Source organism: Rattus norvegicus, chromosome 6 (genome assembly GCF_021556685.1).
Source record: "Rattus norvegicus strain SHRSP/BbbUtx chromosome 6, alternate assembly SHRSP_T2T, whole genome shotgun sequence".
Lineage (NCBI taxonomy): Eukaryota > Metazoa > Chordata > Mammalia > Rodentia > Muridae > Rattus > Rattus norvegicus.
In genome coordinates this window covers 55,688,892-55,708,139 of record NC_141539.1, presented here as the reverse complement: position 1 = coordinate 55,708,139, position 19,248 = coordinate 55,688,892, and the positions used below count along the sequence as shown (strand labels likewise).

Below are 19,248 nucleotides of genomic sequence, written 5' to 3'. Positions count from 1 at the left end.
CTCACTATTGCTTACACCTGTCAATCTGAAGTTTAATAAATTATTAGCCATTACAGTTTGGCCTTAAAAACGGATAAAATCTAAAAACCCAACCCAAAACAGAAACACAGGTATTGATTTTGGTCTCCTTTATAGTGCCCGAGTCACATAAAGACTGTAACTGCAGTCACAGGCAACTATCAACAGAGGAGGAGGACTCACTTCCCTAAGGCCCTGTACAGTCTAGCTTCTATAGGAAAATTCCACTTTAATTCATCTTAATTTTCTTATAGTACACACGATGTTAGCTGGCATCTTGTGTGCTCCGAATTAGTGTTCTAGATGTAGCATTTTCTTTTCTAAGTTTCAACATAAACTACCGGAAAATCCTGGGTCTATGTGTTAACCAAACGTGTAGCCGAGCACAGAGGCGAGGTCAAGCTTGTGACTGGACACTGTCAATCACTGCTTCCTCAGTCTCAACTGGCTTTGCTTCATTTGAGATGACCCAGTACAGCAGAGCCTTGGTAGCTCCAACTGCTTTGGGAAATGAAGAACTGCTGGTGGGTTACACAAAGAGATTTAATTCTAAAAGCCTGTATACCAGTTCACATGGTCTTCATAGGAGGATTATTTTATCCCAGCCCCAAATCTTAAAAGACAGAATGAAATAAAAGTAACTGTTGTAAGCAGTCAGATTTGCACAGTATTAAAGCATCATATTAGCAGTAAATGTGTACTTATGAGTTTTTCCTCTCAAACTGAAGCCCTTCCTCCCATCTATTGGCTTAGAGATCAATGAAGTGTACCTATGCTGAAAACCGATCACATGGCCTACGACAGCACACACTGCATGCTCTTCCCAGCGGGGTTACCCAGAATCAGAAAGCTCAGTTGTGTAATCTGAGTGACCCACTCCATTTCTATGATGCTAAGACAATTCGAGCGCTCTCTCTCTCTCTCTCTCTCTCTCTCTCTCTCTCTCTCTCTCTCAGTCCCTGAGAATCAGTTAAGACGAAAGAAAACCTTCTGAAGTAGTTATTACTAAGTTCTAAAGAAACACTTTCCTTCAAAATGTCTGGAATTTGGCTAGTTTGTCTATTATGAAATTACAATGTTTTACTGTAATACAGATAGTTATGTGAAGTCCAAAAGCAACATCTAATAGTATTCTTTGCTTCTCCAGAATTTAGTCACTGCTGACAGTAAGATTAAGATCAAATACACAGAAGTCTGTTAAAGGCCATCACTATCATGCTGGTCACTGGGGGAAAAACTCTGAAACAGTTTGAAAGAATTACACAAAAATCCCTTTTCTTAATTCGTATCTTAATTCGTAAAGCCAGCTCACTGGTTTACAAACCCCAGTAAACCAATACTCACATGGCCATATTCTTCAAGGTCTCCTTTTCCTTCTTCAAGGGTGACAAAGGTCCCTGCTGGTGTCCTATGTAAAGACAGCCGGCCCTTTTTCGACCTTTTGTTGGGATCAGCAACTGGGTCCTTAAAGACATTAACCTGAGAAACCCAAGTTAAGAGAAAAACGATCAATCTTCTCCCACTGAGTATCTCTAAAGACATGTATACAGCTCAATACTGCACACTTAAGGCCTTAGGTTGGAACACTGGCTAGACAAGTGCTTTTTGGTTTTAAAGTGTACTATAGGGGTTGGGGATTTAGCTCAGTGGTAGAGCGCTTGCCTAGGAAGAGCAAGGCCCTGGGTTCGGTCCCCAGCTCCGGAAAAAAAAAAAGTGTACTATATACAAGTTTTAAGTCTGTAGTGTTGAATGTGTAACCACGTCAGTCTGCAACTGGCTGTGAGAAACAACTTATCAGCCTGTCTCCTTCAAGAGTCATGCTGGGGAAACCCAAATCCTCGCTGTCTTTTATAGTACAATTCAGAGAAACTGATGGAGTTGCCCTTACCTAACAAACATGTTTACAAACTAGAGAGAACTAGGGTGTTTAAGACAAAGACACTCTTGTTGTATAACCTTCCTCCTTCATTACTTCTTACCTTTATCCCAGTAAGAGGCTCAGAGGGCAGGTGCTGGCCTAACATGAATGAGGCAATGTACACCAGCAGTGGAAGAGCAAGAAGGAAGACAGGACGCTCCAAACGAAGGTGGACACAGCACACAGGGCCTCTTCAGGGTTTATTTATAATTACTGTTTACATGGGTAAAGGTGGTCAGAGCACAACTCTGGAGCTGGTTTTCTCCTCCACCTCTAGGTGGGGTCTGGGAATTGAACTTGTATGGGAGGAAGAGCCTTTGTCTGCTGAGCCATGGATTCTGCTCTGTTCCTCAGGGCTCTTACTTTCCCTAACCCCCACTCTACAGACTCCTCACTCAGGCAAAGAAGGATGAAAGAGGAGGCTGCCCTGCTACACTGCGGCCACTAAACATGACCCTCGGAACAGGGTCTTGACAGGGACATACTTGGTCATCTTAGTATGTCATGGCCAGGTGAGCTGACCATCTTAATCTTAGCCAAATAGAAGGAACTTCTTCATACAAAGGCACGCACAATACACTGAACACCCTTTCCTTGAAATGGTTCAGTTTATTGGCTCCTATGTCTATCTCTTGATACTAGCTGACACTTTTCTTCTGTTTCTAAGATAGGTAGTGAGAGCCCAGCAGCGCACTGCCCTCTGACTTCGGCACTCACGTGCTCTTCCTAGACACATGCAAGAAAGGAGAAGAAAACCTACCCCAAGGCCATTGGTTACAACATAGCTGCACTTGAAGGAGCAATTCAAGAGGTCTCTGGTTAACTTCTGTAGCAAAGCGCCACCAGAACCAAAGGAGACATTCTCAATACTCCACTTTTTCTGTTTCATTCCCTCGACAATCTACAAGATCAAAAACAAAGATGATGGAAGGTTATTTTCAAAGGATAATATTCTGAAACTACTACAGCTGTTTTGTATCATTCAATACTTAAAACTTACAGGCCTAGGCAGATAAATAGAACATGTTTTCTTTCTAAAGTCCCACTCAAGATGAGAAAAGCAGGTTAACATGGGTGAGTAGAAGGAGGGATTTCACTTGCAGTAGCCACTGTGGTTGGGATGCGAGAGTGAAGAGGCCTAACACTTAAGGATTTGTAAGCTCTCTTTCCTGGCCACCTCAAAAATCACTGCCCAATGCCGTAAACAAGGCTAAAATATTTGCCCCAAATTACCACACACTAGGGATTTGTAATCATCACAGATGAGTCAGTGCACTGTGTCACTATGTGTGACCATCAGAAGCCACAGGTAACGGATGTGTAGCTGGCAGGAGTATATAATACCTGCTAGTGACAATGGTCATGTCATCTCCCCTGCCTGGTGCTCCCGTTACAGCCTTGATATGTGTATCAATTACGAAAGTTTCCACACATATCACTCACAGGTTCTCTGAACATACTAAGGCTCAAACTGATCTTTTCTCTTGATTTTCAACATTGTAAAAGGAATGGAAATACCACATAGCATTACGTGTTACTAACAAAACACCAAGAAGCGCAATCATTTTTAAAATTTCAACCATCTATTTTTTTTTTTTTGTGATTTTACCTTAATTCTTACGGGAAAACAAACAGTTTATTTTACTAAAGTGGTGATTCCTTTAGCTTTTATACAAGTTTGGTCTATGTCTATTGATTACTGCATGCTGTGGAAGGCATGGAGATCCTCCTGCTCACAGATAAGCAGTAAGGGAACCAGGCACGTAAGCACACAGGGCTGTCTCTTCAAGGGAGCGAGTACATCCGCTGATTTCTGCCCAGAAGGCTGGGAGCAGAAGTGGTTCATAGCCTAGCGACCTCTGCACTTCCTGAAGGGCTAAGATCACACTGGATCCTTCCCCAAACTGGTATAAACTCAACAATCTACAGCACTGAGGAAAATCTACAGATCCCATCTTTATGGAAGAGGTCACAGGTGCTTTACAGAGTCTTAAGCTTTATTGTACACACAAGATTGAGTTAGTATCACCAGAAAAAATTCCCCCAAATTGTGTTGTATTTAAATAAGGCCTAAAATACTCAGAGTCAGACTCTGAATCAACAACTCCTGAGTTGTATTGAACTGAACTTGCTTCTTGTCTCCTGAGTTACTGTAAGCTGTGGTGGTCACAAATTCTACCCTACTCCCCCCACCCCTAAACCCAAAGGTATCCAAGGCCCCGAAACACAGAGTTTTCACTGAGATGACCGTGAAAGAAGTGAATTTCAATACAAAAGAAATGCAAGTACAAGAGAAAAGGGGGAAGACTGTTTTCTACAGAGGCAGGAGGAGAGTAAATGGCTTCACTCACCACCCTGTGTACAGTCCTGAAAAGGAGAGCTTAATTTCACATCACCGTATGCCAGCTAAAGTTTCTCCACTCAAAGTTATAAAAAGTCAAAATACACCCACAAAGAAACCAGAAGGAAAAAAAAAATCAAAGGGTAAGTAAATGGGAAAATTATTACTCTTATTTCATAGCCCATTTTCGTATTTCACACAGACCTTCCATACATATTTATTTACTATTAGGCCGGCTCAGGAGCCCTTAGGATTTAGTTATGTTAATATCATTCACACGAGTTTGGCTCCAGTGTGTACACGCTTTTCACATGTTAGGTATTTATGTATGTTCTTAGCATTTATATCAAAGTTGCAATTCCGCACAGGACCCACGGAATTGCTCGCAATGGGTGGGTCTTCGCACCTCAATGTGATCAAAATACCACCCCACCAGCTCATACATCAACCTGATCTGATAATCCCTCCTTGGGACTCTGTTCCCAAGTGAACCTAGCTGGGTTCTGTCATTCTACCAATGAGCACCAATTCTCATACACACTCTGGGCTCTTCAAACCTAAGCCTGCCTTTCTTCCTGTTCAGAATCCTGTCAGAAGGTAGCAAGTGAGGCCTGGAGAAATGCTTTGGCTGCCGTTTCAGCATTTTAAGCTACTATTATTTCTAAACTAAGTACTACACCAAAAGTACTTACCATCATAAATACTTTAAATAAGACTCACAATTGCATTTAAATCTTAATGGGCTGTTTATGAATACAAAAGAGCTGTCTCAGGAATGTGAACTCTCTTATTGAGACCTACCTCCTGTAGAGTATTGATATCCACTCCGTCCCCTTGAATGACTCTAAGGTAAGGTGGCAGCAACTTGTAGCCTTTGGAGTTCTCAGAGACAGGGAACTTCTTGCCTAATATATCTAAGACCTGTGTGAGACAATCACATGCCATAAGTAACTAAAACTGGGGCACGCTACTGGTTGCTCCCCGACCTAAAAAAGAATTTTTCCTTGTTAAACAATTTTGAGAAGTAAAAAATTCAATTACTTAGTCTTAAACCACATATAAAATTATAAAAAGTTTGTTTCCAATACCTTTTAACCATATTAGAAACAGGTGTGCTCTCTCCTAGTTCAGTTAATTTATGTCCTCGAAGTCCCACCAAACATGCTTGCTTTCCTTTACATCTTTCAAATGACCAGATTCAAGAAGAAAAAATCCATAATATTAAACCGACACATATTTAAAGAGGAATGTAGGAGTTATTCTGCTCGGTGTACGTGTCTGACACTTGGTCACAATGCTGAGAGAAATGCAAGCGTCACATTAAGAAGGATCAAAGTGTATATAACACGTAGTTGCCCAAGGCTCTCAGCTCCCAGTGCTAACCTATGTATTGCTCCAGCCACTCTGTCCAACACTGCTGCTGAGATGGCACAGCAGCCCAAATGCGACAGAGTTTAACTTGTTCAGGAAAACGTGGTCAGACACAACCCTTAAGACAATAACTACTCCCTGACATAAACTGCTTAAAGATCCTAATGAAAAAAGTCCATGTGAATGGCTTTCTTTATTCTTTATGTTTGTCAACAGTGAAACACTTCAGGCCAAGGTATTGAGACGGGGCTGTTTACAGAATAAAAAAGACCTCCTGTAATCTATGTTCCCACTTCCTACAAGTGAACAGTGAGCTGAGTGGTCTCACTGGATGCTAGGACCCCATTTCCATGTTTCTCAACCTTGGCAGAGCAGGTCATTTCCTCCTTTACAACAGACATGGTTTGTTTTTTGATAAGACTGAAGCAAACACTGGTGTAAAGCAGCACACAGCAGTTCTCTAGTAGAAGGCATCAATGAACTCCTGCTGTGATGAAAACTTGTAAAAAAGGCAAATCAGGCCCTGAGCACCAAAAAGGCCTTCCTCTGCTTATTAAGAAGTGGTGTTATCTCCAGTCAGACATGACTTGAAAAGCAAGTTTGAATTATCTGTATTCCTTATTACCCTGAACACGTGCTTCTGTCCTAACTACCTTAAAGCTGTAACAATGACTTCTAAGAAATGGACCAAGCCTCGAGTAGTCTGAAGGCACATAAGGAGCATTAAGCAGTCCTCAGCTGTCTAGGTGACAATACATAAATAAGCCTTGACATCCTTTCTCTACAGTGCACGTGTGACCATGTGCAAATCTACTGCGGCCCCTCTCTGAGGGAGACTTTCCCAGAGCGCCCTGGAATGGTGTGTGTACATGAGCAGTGAAGCAGCTGTGGCCATCCTAACAATGTGCGTGACAACGCACCTTCAGGACAGTGTCGAGCGGATTTCCAGAATCAGGTCTGATGATCAGTGGTGCCTCTGTACTTCTCGACACTATCAGGTGTCTCAGGTCTTCACCCCATATTTTCTCACACGCGTTATAGATGTCATAGCTATCGCTGACCACAGACACAGGCACTGATGAGAACTGTGTTACTATGTGTTCAAAAGCATCTTTTTCATGGTCTTTCCCCCACGCTGTTATGGTACTAGAAGACAAAACGAAGAGACAGACTTACTTAGGTGGACACATGACCCATTTCTGCAGCATCATTAAGCACCTGCTCACTATACCACATCTTCAGTGTTGCAGGGAAAGGGATCCAGTTTAACAAGTGGACATCAGAAAGCAAACGAATTGTTGGGCCAAACCACTCCTTGGCCAATTTGTTTTTACCTCTACACGTTGATTATATTCAGTTTAGTAGTTATTATTACTTAGCTCTAAAATCAATAGTTATCCAACAATAAACTGGTTTTTGTTTCAGTATTCCTCAATCTACTCAGTCAGTGAGCTAAAGAAGTGTGTGCAGCCAGCCTTCCACACTTCCATATCTCATGTTAAAAAGGGAGAAAACATACTTCCGTTTTTGCTTGGCAACTCTAGCACTCGTTTTTTTTTTTTTTGTTTTGTTTTGTTTTGTTTTGTTTTTATGAATTTCTGAAACTGTACAACATATCTGCCTTTTTTACCTTGCAAAATCTTTTATCACAGTATATACAGTCAAATAACTATACCTGTTATATCTTAAAATGTCCAGTAACAGGCAGCGATGTAATTTACCCATAGGTTCTTTACTTATTGGTATGTGATCAAGGGACAGGAATCTTAACAGTTAGTTTGAACATAATGTAATTTAAGATAGAAAACAAATTGTAAAAGTTTCTACTAGGAAACAATATTTTGTTCATCCTCTAAGTTGATTTTCTCAGCCACTCCTTGATGAGGATAGAAAGCCAACTACAGACCTAACTATATTCATTTAACTCAGAAGTTGATATTTTCTATTCTTCTTTTTATCCTAAAGGGCTAACTAAGGTAAATACCTTTTTCCTGTCCATGGCTGTTAGGAGTAGCTGGCATGTGCACTTGAGGACTGTAAGACTACACTCACTGAAACGGAGAAAGGCCTGTATGTACGAGACAAGTAATAATGAATGCTCTTCTTACAAACCAGGAGCCATATCACGGCTCTCCTTCACACAGTGTCTGCCTGCTATAGGAAAGATACAGATAAGAAGCCCACTCATCAGAACTGCTTCTGTCCTAGAGAGGACATTTAAGTCAGAGAGTTCGGCTCAGTGATCACCAACCCTGGAGAGATTCACAATGCGAGAACCAACTCCTACAGTCACTGCTTATGCGGCTCAAACCGACTGCCCCAGTCTCAACAAGACTGCTATGCCTGCTGCGCGGCCAGTCCCAGTCTTCAGGAGGAGCTGGGATTTCTTCATGTCCCTGCTGTTCTCCTGTCTCCTTCATCTACTCAGGAACCTGGCTCTGTTACAGACTGAATGTGGACAGCACTCCTATGATTACAGCCCTGTGAATGATGGCATTTCCCCAGACTCCAGTCATCAGATTAGGCTGACACCTTCCAGAATCTGAGGGGAGAAGGTGAGGAACTGAGTCACTTTTTATTTCCAGAGTCAAACTCTCTAAGGAAGTATTTACAACAGCAGTAATGCTTTAGAGCTATTTTAGATGTTAGCATTTATTCTAACGGCCTTCTGTTGGGAAACGGTAGCTTCTCCTTGTGTGGTTGAATAGAGGACTGGGAGGAGAGAGATAAATTATTTGCCTAAGGCTACTCACTGTGTCAGCTGTTAAGTCAAGCAGGCTTTTAGTCAAACACAGGATCATAAAACACACCAGACTTCCACCCTGTGCATGCATACAGTGTCTTTTTCATTTAGCCCAGAAGCCCTAGGAAAGTCTCCTTGTCTTTAGACTCATGGTATACTCATGTGCTTATTCCTTCAAAACTTATTTAGTTGACAGCCTACTATGTGATTACTATATTAAAAATATAAAGACATGGGTACAGACTAATAAAAACACAAATAACTTTCATCAGCTAACACTCATACTCAAGGTGCCTTCTTATATAGCAGTGTCCTTAATGTTAGCTGACTATTCTGTATCACAATTCAAATAATCTATTTTAGCAATTGTATCATGTTTATCAACTTCTTTGCATTCATTTAACCACCTAGCTGCAAACCCAACATCCTTAGGACGGTTTCCTACGCTACTTCCTAGAAAGCCTAGCTTCCGGTTTTCCTGCTATCCACATGACTTACAATCGATCTCTAACATATCATTTGCTCAGAACTTCGGATCTGTTTTTTGAAAATGTCTAATTAATAGTAAGCTAGAACTGAATATAGTCACAGCACTTTGGAAATGGAGGCAGGAAATTTGGGAGCTCAAGTGACATAACAAGTTCAAGGCCAGCCTGAGCTACAGGAATCTGCATTCAAAAACAAAAAGACAGACATGCATGATATGCAGAGTTAACACTCAACATGAAGGTGCTTAATAAATTAGCCCTAACCCGACTTTCAATTACTTTTAACATACCTGTTTCAGCCCTTAGTCTCTAGAGCACGCATACACTCTATCATAATGCTTGGTAGACAGTAAACATGAAAAAGTATTACCCTCAAAATGTTTAACCAGATTTTATTATTCCCTTATAATGTCAAGATTATTGTCCCTATAAAAGCTTTTTTCATCTAGCCAATAAATATGACCCTTTTTCAACTTGTTTGAGACTGCTACACTCTAATTGTGCTTCTTTAAATAAAAATGCTTAGCAAACAGAGCCGACTGCTACTAGTGTACTATTTTTATCAAGAGGGTCAGCTCTGTATCTTTCTGACTCTTGCAGCTCCAAGCAGACTGCCTTGTACATGAAGGCTGGGGAGTTAGTATGTCTCAGTGATGAAGCTCAGATTACACACCCAGACCTACACAGAACGTTAAGCACTCCCAAACGACTACAGTGAAGGAAGCGAAGAACTAGAGCCACATACTCCCTATCGATGGCGTTTACTTCCCGTAAAGGGAAACTCTAGATGAGACTGAGACTGGTGCAACCTGGACTGTAATTTCCTAGTACACCTTCAGTTTAGTAAGAGCAAACAAGTAAGCACGAGAGAACAAGAACTTCTTTTTAAATTATGACTCTTAAAATGGCTTTCTATCTAGAATTGAAGATGACAGTTTCCTGGGCAGAGATGGGTGAGATCACATAGAGAAGCAGGGAAAGTAATCAGTACTTACTGCATTCCCAGCTTAATGAAGAAAAATCTACCTGCCTATGCAGTGTAGCAAATGAAAAGCCATTCCTTAAAATAAAACCAATACACTCCTGGGCACATACCCAAAAGATGCTCCAACCTATAACAAGGACACATGCTCCACTATGTTCATAGCAACCTTATTTATAATAGCCAGAAGCTGGAAAGAACCCAGATGTTTTCAACAGAGGAATGGATACAGAAAATGTGATACATCTACACAATGGAGTACTACTCAGCTATAAAAACAATGACTCCATGAAATTCATAGGCAAATGGATGGAACTAGAAAATATTCTGAGTAAGGTAACCCAATCACACAAAAACATACATGGTATGCACTCACTGATAAGTGGATATCAGCTGAAAAGCTCAAATTACCCAAGATACAATCCACAGACCACATGAAGCTCAAGAAGGAAAACTGAAGTATGGATACTTCAGATCTTCTTAGAAAAAGAAACAAAATACAGGAGGAAATACAGGGACAAAGTGTGACTGAAGAAATGGCCATCCAGAGACTGCCCTACCTGGGGATCCACCCCATATACAAACACTAAACCCAGACACTTGCTGATGCCAAGAAATTATGCTGACAGGAGCCTGATATAGCTGTCTCCTGAGAGTCTCTGCTAGAGCCTGGCAAATACAGAGGCGGATGCTAGCAGCCAACCACTGGACTGAGAATGAGGTCCCGAATGGAGGAGTTAGAGAAAGGACTGAAGGGGTTTGCAACACCATAGGAAGAACAACAATATCAACCAACCAGATACCTCAGAGCTCCCAGGGACTAAACCACCAACCAAAGAGTACACATGGAGCCACCCATGGCTCCAATCAATGTAGCAGAGGATGGCACTGTCTGGCATCAATATGAGGAGAGGTCCTTGGTCCTGTGAGGGCGCGATGCCCCACTGCAGGAGAATGCAGGGCAGGGAGGCAGGAGGTAGTGGGTGGGGGAGCGCCCTCATGGAGGTAGGGGGAGAGGGGATGGGATAGGGAGTTTTTGGAGGGGAAGCTGGGAAAGGGGATAACATTTGAAATGTAAAAAGAAAATATCCAATAAAAATAAATAAAATAAATGAATACATAAAAATAAAATAAGACCAATATGGCAACTGTTAAGTGTTAGGAAGTCTCCAATGCTTTTATAAGAAAAGTTTGGAAATCCTCCTCCGGCTGGACACTAATCTTTGTAAAAATGTGTGTGCATCCAATTTGTACGTCCATGAAAGTTTATTTAGCATCTGGCTCTGTTGTTAGGTAAGCTGTTGCTGAGTTACAAATAACAAGTTCAAACAAGTTTTAGAAAGCAATTCTGTTTGTAGGGACAGAGATAGAACCCTGGGCCTTGTACATGTAAGGCAAGTGTTTAAACAGCAAACACAAGGATGAGAACAAACTCAATTTTACCTGTGCTCTGCCGCTGGAACAGAATAGCCTGGAACAGGATCTTTTGTCCCATAGTATTTTTTAATTAGAGCAATTCCCGCCACAGTATCTGTTCCTTTGAAGTTAACCAAATGAGCAGATGCCCCTATGCCGGCAGTCTGGAAGATCAACCACGAACAGAAATTCAGAAGAGGAACGTAACACTCCATTTGCCTCATCCCATCTCTGGGCCTCATCCCAGTGTCTTTACCCTGGAGCTGTGCTGTTCTGCATCAGCATCTGCTGCCTGTCTGTCTACCCCTCCGTCTACCCCTCCGCCTAACATCAGAGCTGGAACGTGTGCTGAGAGGTCTATCCCATGTACTGGGAACAGGATGACACACAATAGACACTCAGTTATCTGTTGCTATGTCCCCAGAATTGCAACTTAAAAGCAAGTCCCATCTCTGTGATAATTCTAGAAGTTGAGAGTGGCCTCTCACTGCAGTGGTTTAGAGAATGGTCCGTATAGGCTCAGAGAGTTGAACACTGGGTATCGGATTGGTGGTGCTGATCGGGCAGGTTTAGGAAGTACAGCCTTCTGGAGGAAGTGCATCACTGCAGGAGGCTTCAAGGATTTCAAGCCTCATGGCATCTCCAGTTTTCTCACTCTGCTTCATGCTTGTATTTGAAGCCATAAGCTCTTGGCTTCCTGTCCTGCTGTTACACCTCCTGCTGCCACAGGCTCTCCTGTCTTCCCTCCATCTGTTGCTTTTGGTTATGGCGCTTCCCCATAGCAACAGAAGTGAGTAATACACCACTGACAACCCACATTGTAGTCTAGAGGCTCAGCTGGTTCCTTACCTCTTGTGAAGAGACTCCTCTGTAGCCGAAGTCATGTAACTTATATTCCAGACCGTCTAAGTTACCAGAAGTTTCTAACAAATATTTGGCCAGGATTTTCTTCTGCTCTCTTGAATTTGTGGCCACTGTAATTGGATACCAGGACTGGACAAGAATAGTCTGTAATGAAAAATAACCACATTATTACCATAAAATATTAGGTTCCTTCTAGGGAAATCATAGCTTTCTTAAAAGAAACATCCTGTACATCTGGACTCTTAGAAACTTCAGTAGGCTCTCTGAGGCAATAGATAGGATGTGCACTACAGATGGAGTCCATCGCTCACTATAAGCAGAGATTCACACTGTCCTAAGTCTCTAATACTTGTTCTGATTCCTTTACTTGTGTGGACCTGCACCAAACAACCCACAAAGCAGCTCTGACTTATGCACTAAACTCTACTAAGTAATTACTTAAAGTAGTCACTTCTTTTTTTTTTTTTTTGGTTCTTTTTTTCGGAGCTGGGGACCGAACCCAGGGCCTTGCGCTTCCTAGGCAAGCGCTCTACCACTGAGCTAAATCCCCAACCCCCACTTCTTTACTCCTTTAGACTGACTTGATTCTAGTCGGGCTACTGATATTCAAGAATTCTACTTGGAGACCCATGCTTACCTTTTACCAAAGCTTGTTATAAGAAAGTTGTGTGAAGTATTTATGTGAGGAAGTGTTAGAATTGTTAGGTTCTTACTGAACTATTCTTTATTTCACTTTTTTCTTGACTGCCGGTAAACTAACTCCAAATTCAGGCTGATATGTAACCACCAGAATCACACTAGTGAATTTGGCTTGGGAATTTATTAGACTTCATTCTGGAATGATAAATTTCCATTTTAATGTTCTAAGCCTGATATATACTGTCAGATGCAGCTTCCAATCTACTTTAGAAAAAGTTAGAAGATATTACTAAAATGGTAATGAGTACTGAACTGGATGAAAAAGACAATTCATTTCTGATTTAAATTTTATAAACCAAACTTACTAAAAATAAGCTAAGTGATCAGTAAATAAAACAAGTAGAAAGAGATCATCTTAGTCATGAAAATCTGCTCATCTAAGGGGGGAAAAAACTACTGTGGCTTTACAGCCTCCTGTGGTTGAATCAACATGGCCCTCTGTGATTGTTTGCATATGCCTGTCCCAGGGAGGGATACTATTAGAAAGTGTGGCCTTGTTGGAGGAAGTGTGTCACTAAACCCTCCTCCTAGCTGCCTGAGGATGCTCAGTCTGTTCCTGGCTTCCTTCGGGTGAAGATGTAGAACTCAGCTCCTCCTGCACCATGCCTGCCTGGACACTGCCATGCTCCCACCTTGATGATAATAGACTGAACCTCTGAACCTGCGAGCCAGCCCCGATTAAATGCTGTCCTTTATAAAACTTACATTGGTCATGGTGTCTGTTCACAGCAATAAAACCCTAACTAAGACACCCTCCAAGCTCTTCTCATTTGAAGCTCTAGTCCTCAGTCCTTGATTCTGGGCTATATATGTCAATCATGTCTATCTCTTTGTCTCTGTCTGTCCATCTGTCCATCTCTCCCTCCCTTCCCCAGGCCTGTCTGCCTGAGAGGCTGCCTGGCTTAGCTGAATGCAGGTGTTAAATCCAAGGAACATCTGTGGATCATGAAACCACATGGAACAGAAGTTGTGTAACTACTAATTCTGGGAACAGTTTGCTAGACAGCAAAGCTGATGCAACTCTCACCTCTGACCCATTTGCTTTCAGAACTGCTCTTCTGATCCCATTACCAATCATGATCTTTTTAACTCCAAGTGCTAGCCTCTGTGACCTGTGCTTCATACTGTCACAGGATATCATTCTATTGTGAGCTTTAGGCAGGTTCTATCATTCTTCACTCTTATGTTAGGTATGACTGCCCCTGTCAAGCCCAATACCTGTAGCCATTTTGTTTCATGCCTGCCAACTATTTCATATTGTTGTTGTAACATGCCTGCCAGTCATTGACACAGAGAAGTGTCTTGGCCTAAAGCAAGGGCACCCTGACCACATACCCTGTTTTATTCTGTATGACTGTTCTATGAGGTTTGCTAATCCTGAAAAATTCCACAAAGCTTTATATAAGACCCATCAAATCAAAGGTCAGTATGAACCATTATGTCTAAATATCTTGAGTCAGGGCTGACCAGCAGGCAGCACTTCCTACACCTACACGTGAGCTCACTGCGGTTTCTGTGGCTGACACTGATGAATACTACTACTGAGCCAGAAAGTTATGATTATAACACTCATGCTCTGCTATCTCAGTGTTCTGAAATTCCTGGTCACCACCCACCCACCCACCGCCCCTTACCTCACTGAGGACCAGTCAGCTTAAAGGTCAGCTGAGAGTACTGTAAGCCAACTGCTCCCCTCCTTGCCCTTTAAACTTGTGAACCTGGTTTTCCTATAAAAAGCTTACTCAGCGTAGACTTGGACCACATTTAGGCTTCCGAGTCCTTTCTGAGTTCCTGAACATTCAGGATCAAGGTGTGTGTTCAATAAACTAATTTTGTTTAACTGAGATCAGTGTTTGTATGGTTTTTGAGTGGCGGCTCTTGAATACCAACATTTATTAGTTGGTTACTTTCAACTAAGACAGAAAGAATCTCGCTGTGTTGTCTCGGCCGTGAGTCTGTCATATCCACGCTTCTGGCACCACATCTAGCTTCTCACAAGGTTTAATTACCATTTGCCTGCTTTCTACGAGGTATGGGAAGGAATGACAATTCAAATGGACGGAAGTCTCCGATCCTGACATTTTACCCCCGTAAACATTCCTCTCCCTGAAGCCTTCATTTCACACTGCAGCCTTTGCTGAACTATGTCCCTCAGCTCTGCCACCCCCTACTTTTATGATTCCTAGGACAGAATTACCCACTCTTCTAGTACTAACTCAGCAGATATGTTCCACGGTATTCATGTTCATAGTTAGCTAATGAGCTGCAACTCTCCAGTAAAGGACCTTAATAAGGCATAGCTTACTCTAATTTTTGTGCCAAGCATTGTGTTGAATGATAGATAAATATTTAGTTTACTTGTTGAATCAAATTCAATCAGCTCTACATTTGTTTGTTTTCCTATAGTGTTGTGATGTAGTCCTGGCTGGTCTTGAACTCACAGGCCTGAGTGCTGGGCTCAAAGGCACACCTGGCTCACCTCTCTGTTTTAATTAAGTTCAGTAGTCAGTTCTCTCCAGGAGTATGACAGAGATAAATAAAACACAACCTGAAAAACTCTGGCTGTGTTATACCACAGAAGAATGACCTCACCCATGAAAGGAGAGAAATTACTATCATATAGTGCTCCTGCACAACACCAACAAAACCAGCTTAACACTAAACATCCCTCTTTACAAGACACTGTAGGGAAGAAGCCAAGGGGGGCTGAGGAAGACCAATCCAAGGTCTACTAAGTAGGCAGGCCTTGATGGCAACTTCTCCAAACAGCAACATCCCCACACAGATCAAGACTGTTTCTGGAAGAAAACTGACAACTTTCCTCTCATAAGCGCTTATTACAATGTCGCCTGGCAGGCCTCAGTCTCTCCTATCTTAGAAATGGCATTTTATGTGTCATCTTTTTAAAATCGCCTTTTAGCAGCAGAAAGGTTTTTCATTCAGAAAGGAGTATCTGGTCTCATGTGTTTGTTCCTCAGCCCCTGTGTATGCCTGAGGCAGCCTGCAGAGCTCCTGGCCTCTCTTAAACTTAGCTGGAAGTCTGGTTGGAAAGGACTAAGGCTTCTCCTGGCACCAAAGCTCATGCAGGTGAGTAGCAGTCAATGAGGTTACTCATTACTTAAGACACACACTCCAAAATGGAACCGAGCCATGTTGGTGTCATCTCAAATCTTTTAAAGGAAGAACATGTTCAAGTTTATAAGTAGTGTTGCCATGTCTGGCAACGGACTTTAAGTACACGGTGGGAACGGAACTGAGGACTGGTGAAGAGTAGGGATGGTTTCTTCAAAGACACAGCAACTGTGCATTTATGTTTAGCAATGTGTGTGTGTGCTTTTTCAGAGGCAACAGTGGGGGCTGGCTGTCCTCTTCCCTCCTCTGTCTTGCTCCCTTGAGGAGATAGATGGACACTACTCTTTTGAAGTCTGAACTATCTGATTTTTGGTGAGGCTGACTGCCAGCAAGCTCCAGCAATTTCCCTGTCCGTCCCCCACCTTTTCCGAACACAGCCTTGCCAGCTTCCTGTGTGACTGCTGGACAATGGGATTTAGATTCTCACACTGGCGCAGCAGCAAATACTCTTACTCCTGGGCCATCTTCATAGCCTCACATATTGAATAATTTTTATTAAAATTGGTATTTACCAAAGGAGGGAGAGGAATTATGTATTGCTAACCACCATTCTAAGCTGCCTGATAGATTTTTTTCTTCACGTTGAGGTTTCTGAGTAAAATCCACCAAATAGTTCCTCTCAGAAGATGGCAAAGAAAAGCTCTGAAGGGCAAGGAGAACTATTCAGTCCCCCCGTTTTCCCCCATTCATCTTCCAAGGATGTGGAGTGTGTGTGTGCATGCAGGCTCCTAAGCTTCATGTTGGGAATCATCCAGGATTGCTATTCCAGCTCATTCACTGAGACCAGGGTCTCTCAGAAAAACCTAGAGTTAGTCTCCCTGGCCAACTTGCTCTGCGGATTCCCTGTGTGTGCCTTCCAAGGCTGACATGACAGGCGGGCTCTCAATCCCACCTAGCATCCACCTAGCATTTGCACAGGTTCTTGCTATCTGGACTCCCATGTTTTATGACTGTTAGACGACAACTTTAACCACTAAGCCCCTTCAACTTGCATTTCTCTTATGCCTTGTCTGCCTTTTGGGAAGTCCAACTACTCATAGCACTGATGGGACCACTCGGCAGCAAACTGAAAGTGATCCATGTGCTCGGTTGGGTTTGGAGATGAAATGCTAGTTTGACTGCACTAGCTGAGACAGTGTGGTTAGGAACCATTCTACTACAAGGTGGGGGATACAGCTCAGTGCAACATGTATGTGGTTAGCATGTATGTGGTTAGCATGTATGTGGTTAGCATGGATGAGGTCCTGTGCTCCGGTTCCACCTCTGGTACCACCAAAACCAAATCTCCCAAACCTTTCTCCTACTTTTGTTGTTTTATAGTTTTTCAAACTCAAAATCTCTGAATATAAACTAAGATTACTTGTCATTGACTTCCAAATCACAGTTAATTCAAAGTTTTACTACACAGTATAGATTAAAACATATTTTAGCCTACTGTACCTTTTTCCCTAGCTTTTTTAGGCCTGCCATTAGTTGATGGGCCATCAAGAGTATAACAACATTTTAAATTCTCTGTCAACTTAGTAAAATATATTTTAAACATATTCTTAGGTCTTAGTTTTTCAAAATCTTACATTATGCAGCGTAACAAATTACTTTCATGGATATTGAAATGCTGATGTTAACTATGTAAGGAACATCTATCACCCCAACCTCCCCACCCGCTGAGCAGCTCAGACTGCATATATGCCCCTTTCTTGGATTTAGAAATTAAACAGTATGAACACAGAACCACGTCTATATTTAGAAGCTGAAAACATCACCAAGAGAAAAAGATGTGAGTGAATGAACTGACTCGAATTGGAATAATGGCCAGCAGAGGTCTGTAGTTATTAAACACGAACTTGGGCACTTTCCATTTTTCTCTAAGCTAATATATATGGAGAATGACAAGGAACTGGCGGGCCTGGTGTAGCCGCTGCTCATGCAGCAGAGGGAGGAGCACTGTCAACTCAAGGACTGCCTTAATTGTGACTTAAGGGAACTTAGTGGAACCTTGTCTCAAGAAGCTTCTTTAAAGAGGAGCAGGAGATGTAGTTTACTGGGAGTCGCCTAGTGCACACTGCGCCCTGGATTCCAGCCCTAGCAGTGCCAAAAGAAACACACAAATTTGTAAGCAGATGTTAACTGAGCTTTCGGTAACCACTATCAGCCATCTGATTTAGACAGAATCTCTGAAGATCAGATTCCATTAAAGGACCTAAGTGTCGTTCAGTGCTAAGGAAGCTTGAGACAGGAGTTAACGGTAGATTTCAGCTTTACTAGCAGTAGCAACTTGGCATACTCCTAGTCCAAAGATCTCTTACCTTCAGTCTCACACACGAAGCCAACAACCAAACCGAACCACAGCCCTCCCCCCCCCCCCCCCCCCCCAAAGCACAAACTCTGCTTACCTCAATCCAGTTGGTGAGCCAGTAGCACTCTGGGTCTGTGTTTTCCACTGTGAACAGCACGTTCCCTCTGGGGATGACAGAGCCCTCAGGAACAGCCTTTACTTCAATTGGGAGATGACCGTCATATTTCTGGCAGGAGACAACAATACATTCATTCATTCAACAGGCGATATTCAGTTGCCTGTTGTATCGAGGTTTTTCTTTTTTTTTTCTTTTTTCTTTTTTTTTTTTTTACATTATATGGAAACTAAATTTTGGCACTGCAGAAAGTATAGATGTTGTTAAATCATTAGCAATAATCTAGTTAGTGAGTGTATCCTGCAGCTTCTAAAGTGAGTTAAAATGTCTAACAACTTAGGCTACAATCCAGATCTTTAAATTCATGCTGTTTCTGCTAAGAACACCTACCATTTACGATCAACAATGGATCAAAACAGCATTCCCCTGGCTTGTTCAGAAAAGTGAGAGTATGTGCACTCTAACATACTCTAAAATATGCTATAAAACAACTGCTTGACATAGGTTCTTTGCATAGATGAAAAACGAAGGAAAGATTACAGACTAGTGTTAGAGAACACATACATTAGAGGAAGTCACTAACTACAGAAGAATTTTAAGGAAGCTTATCTATTCTCTGGCAAACTTTTAAACCATAAAGACCCTGACATTCAATGCCTATGTCTAAGTTATAGTCCCCGTAACCTCCTGTATTTGAATAGGTAGAACTGTTTGGGAAGGATCAGGAGGTGTGTCACTTGAGGACGGGGTGGGCATTTTCTCTGCCTTGTGGAGAAGGATGTAAGTAAGTTCTTAGCCCCTGCTCTATCAGTTCCCTGCTATGATGGTCACACACTCAACTTTTGAAACTGTATGCTGTGATAAA

The 19,248-nt window shown here is 42.1% G+C and overlaps 1 protein-coding gene and 1 long non-coding RNA gene across 3 annotated transcripts in view; one reads left to right on the top strand and one right to left on the bottom strand.

Moving 5' to 3' along the window:
* LOC148005188 (uncharacterized) overlaps positions 1–4,420 on the top strand; it is a 32,146-nt gene extending 27,726 nt beyond the window's left edge. The window contains exon 3 of the long non-coding RNA XR_015622986.1: positions 2,604–4,420. This is a non-coding gene — a long non-coding RNA (uncharacterized LOC148005188). The remainder of the gene's footprint in view (positions 1–2,603) is intronic.
* Positions 1–19,248, bottom strand: part of Nampt (nicotinamide phosphoribosyltransferase) — a 35,026-nt gene that overhangs the window by 1,438 nt on the left and 14,340 nt on the right. For both annotated transcript variants that reach the window (NM_177928.3, XM_087552469.1), the window contains 7 exon segments: positions 1,363–1,497; positions 2,697–2,837; positions 5,079–5,198; positions 6,569–6,794; positions 11,305–11,441; positions 12,127–12,285; positions 18,366–18,494. In NM_177928.3, the coding sequence (NP_808789.1) occupies positions 1,363–1,497; positions 2,697–2,837; positions 5,079–5,198; positions 6,569–6,794; positions 11,305–11,441; positions 12,127–12,285; positions 18,366–18,494 (1,047 nt within the window).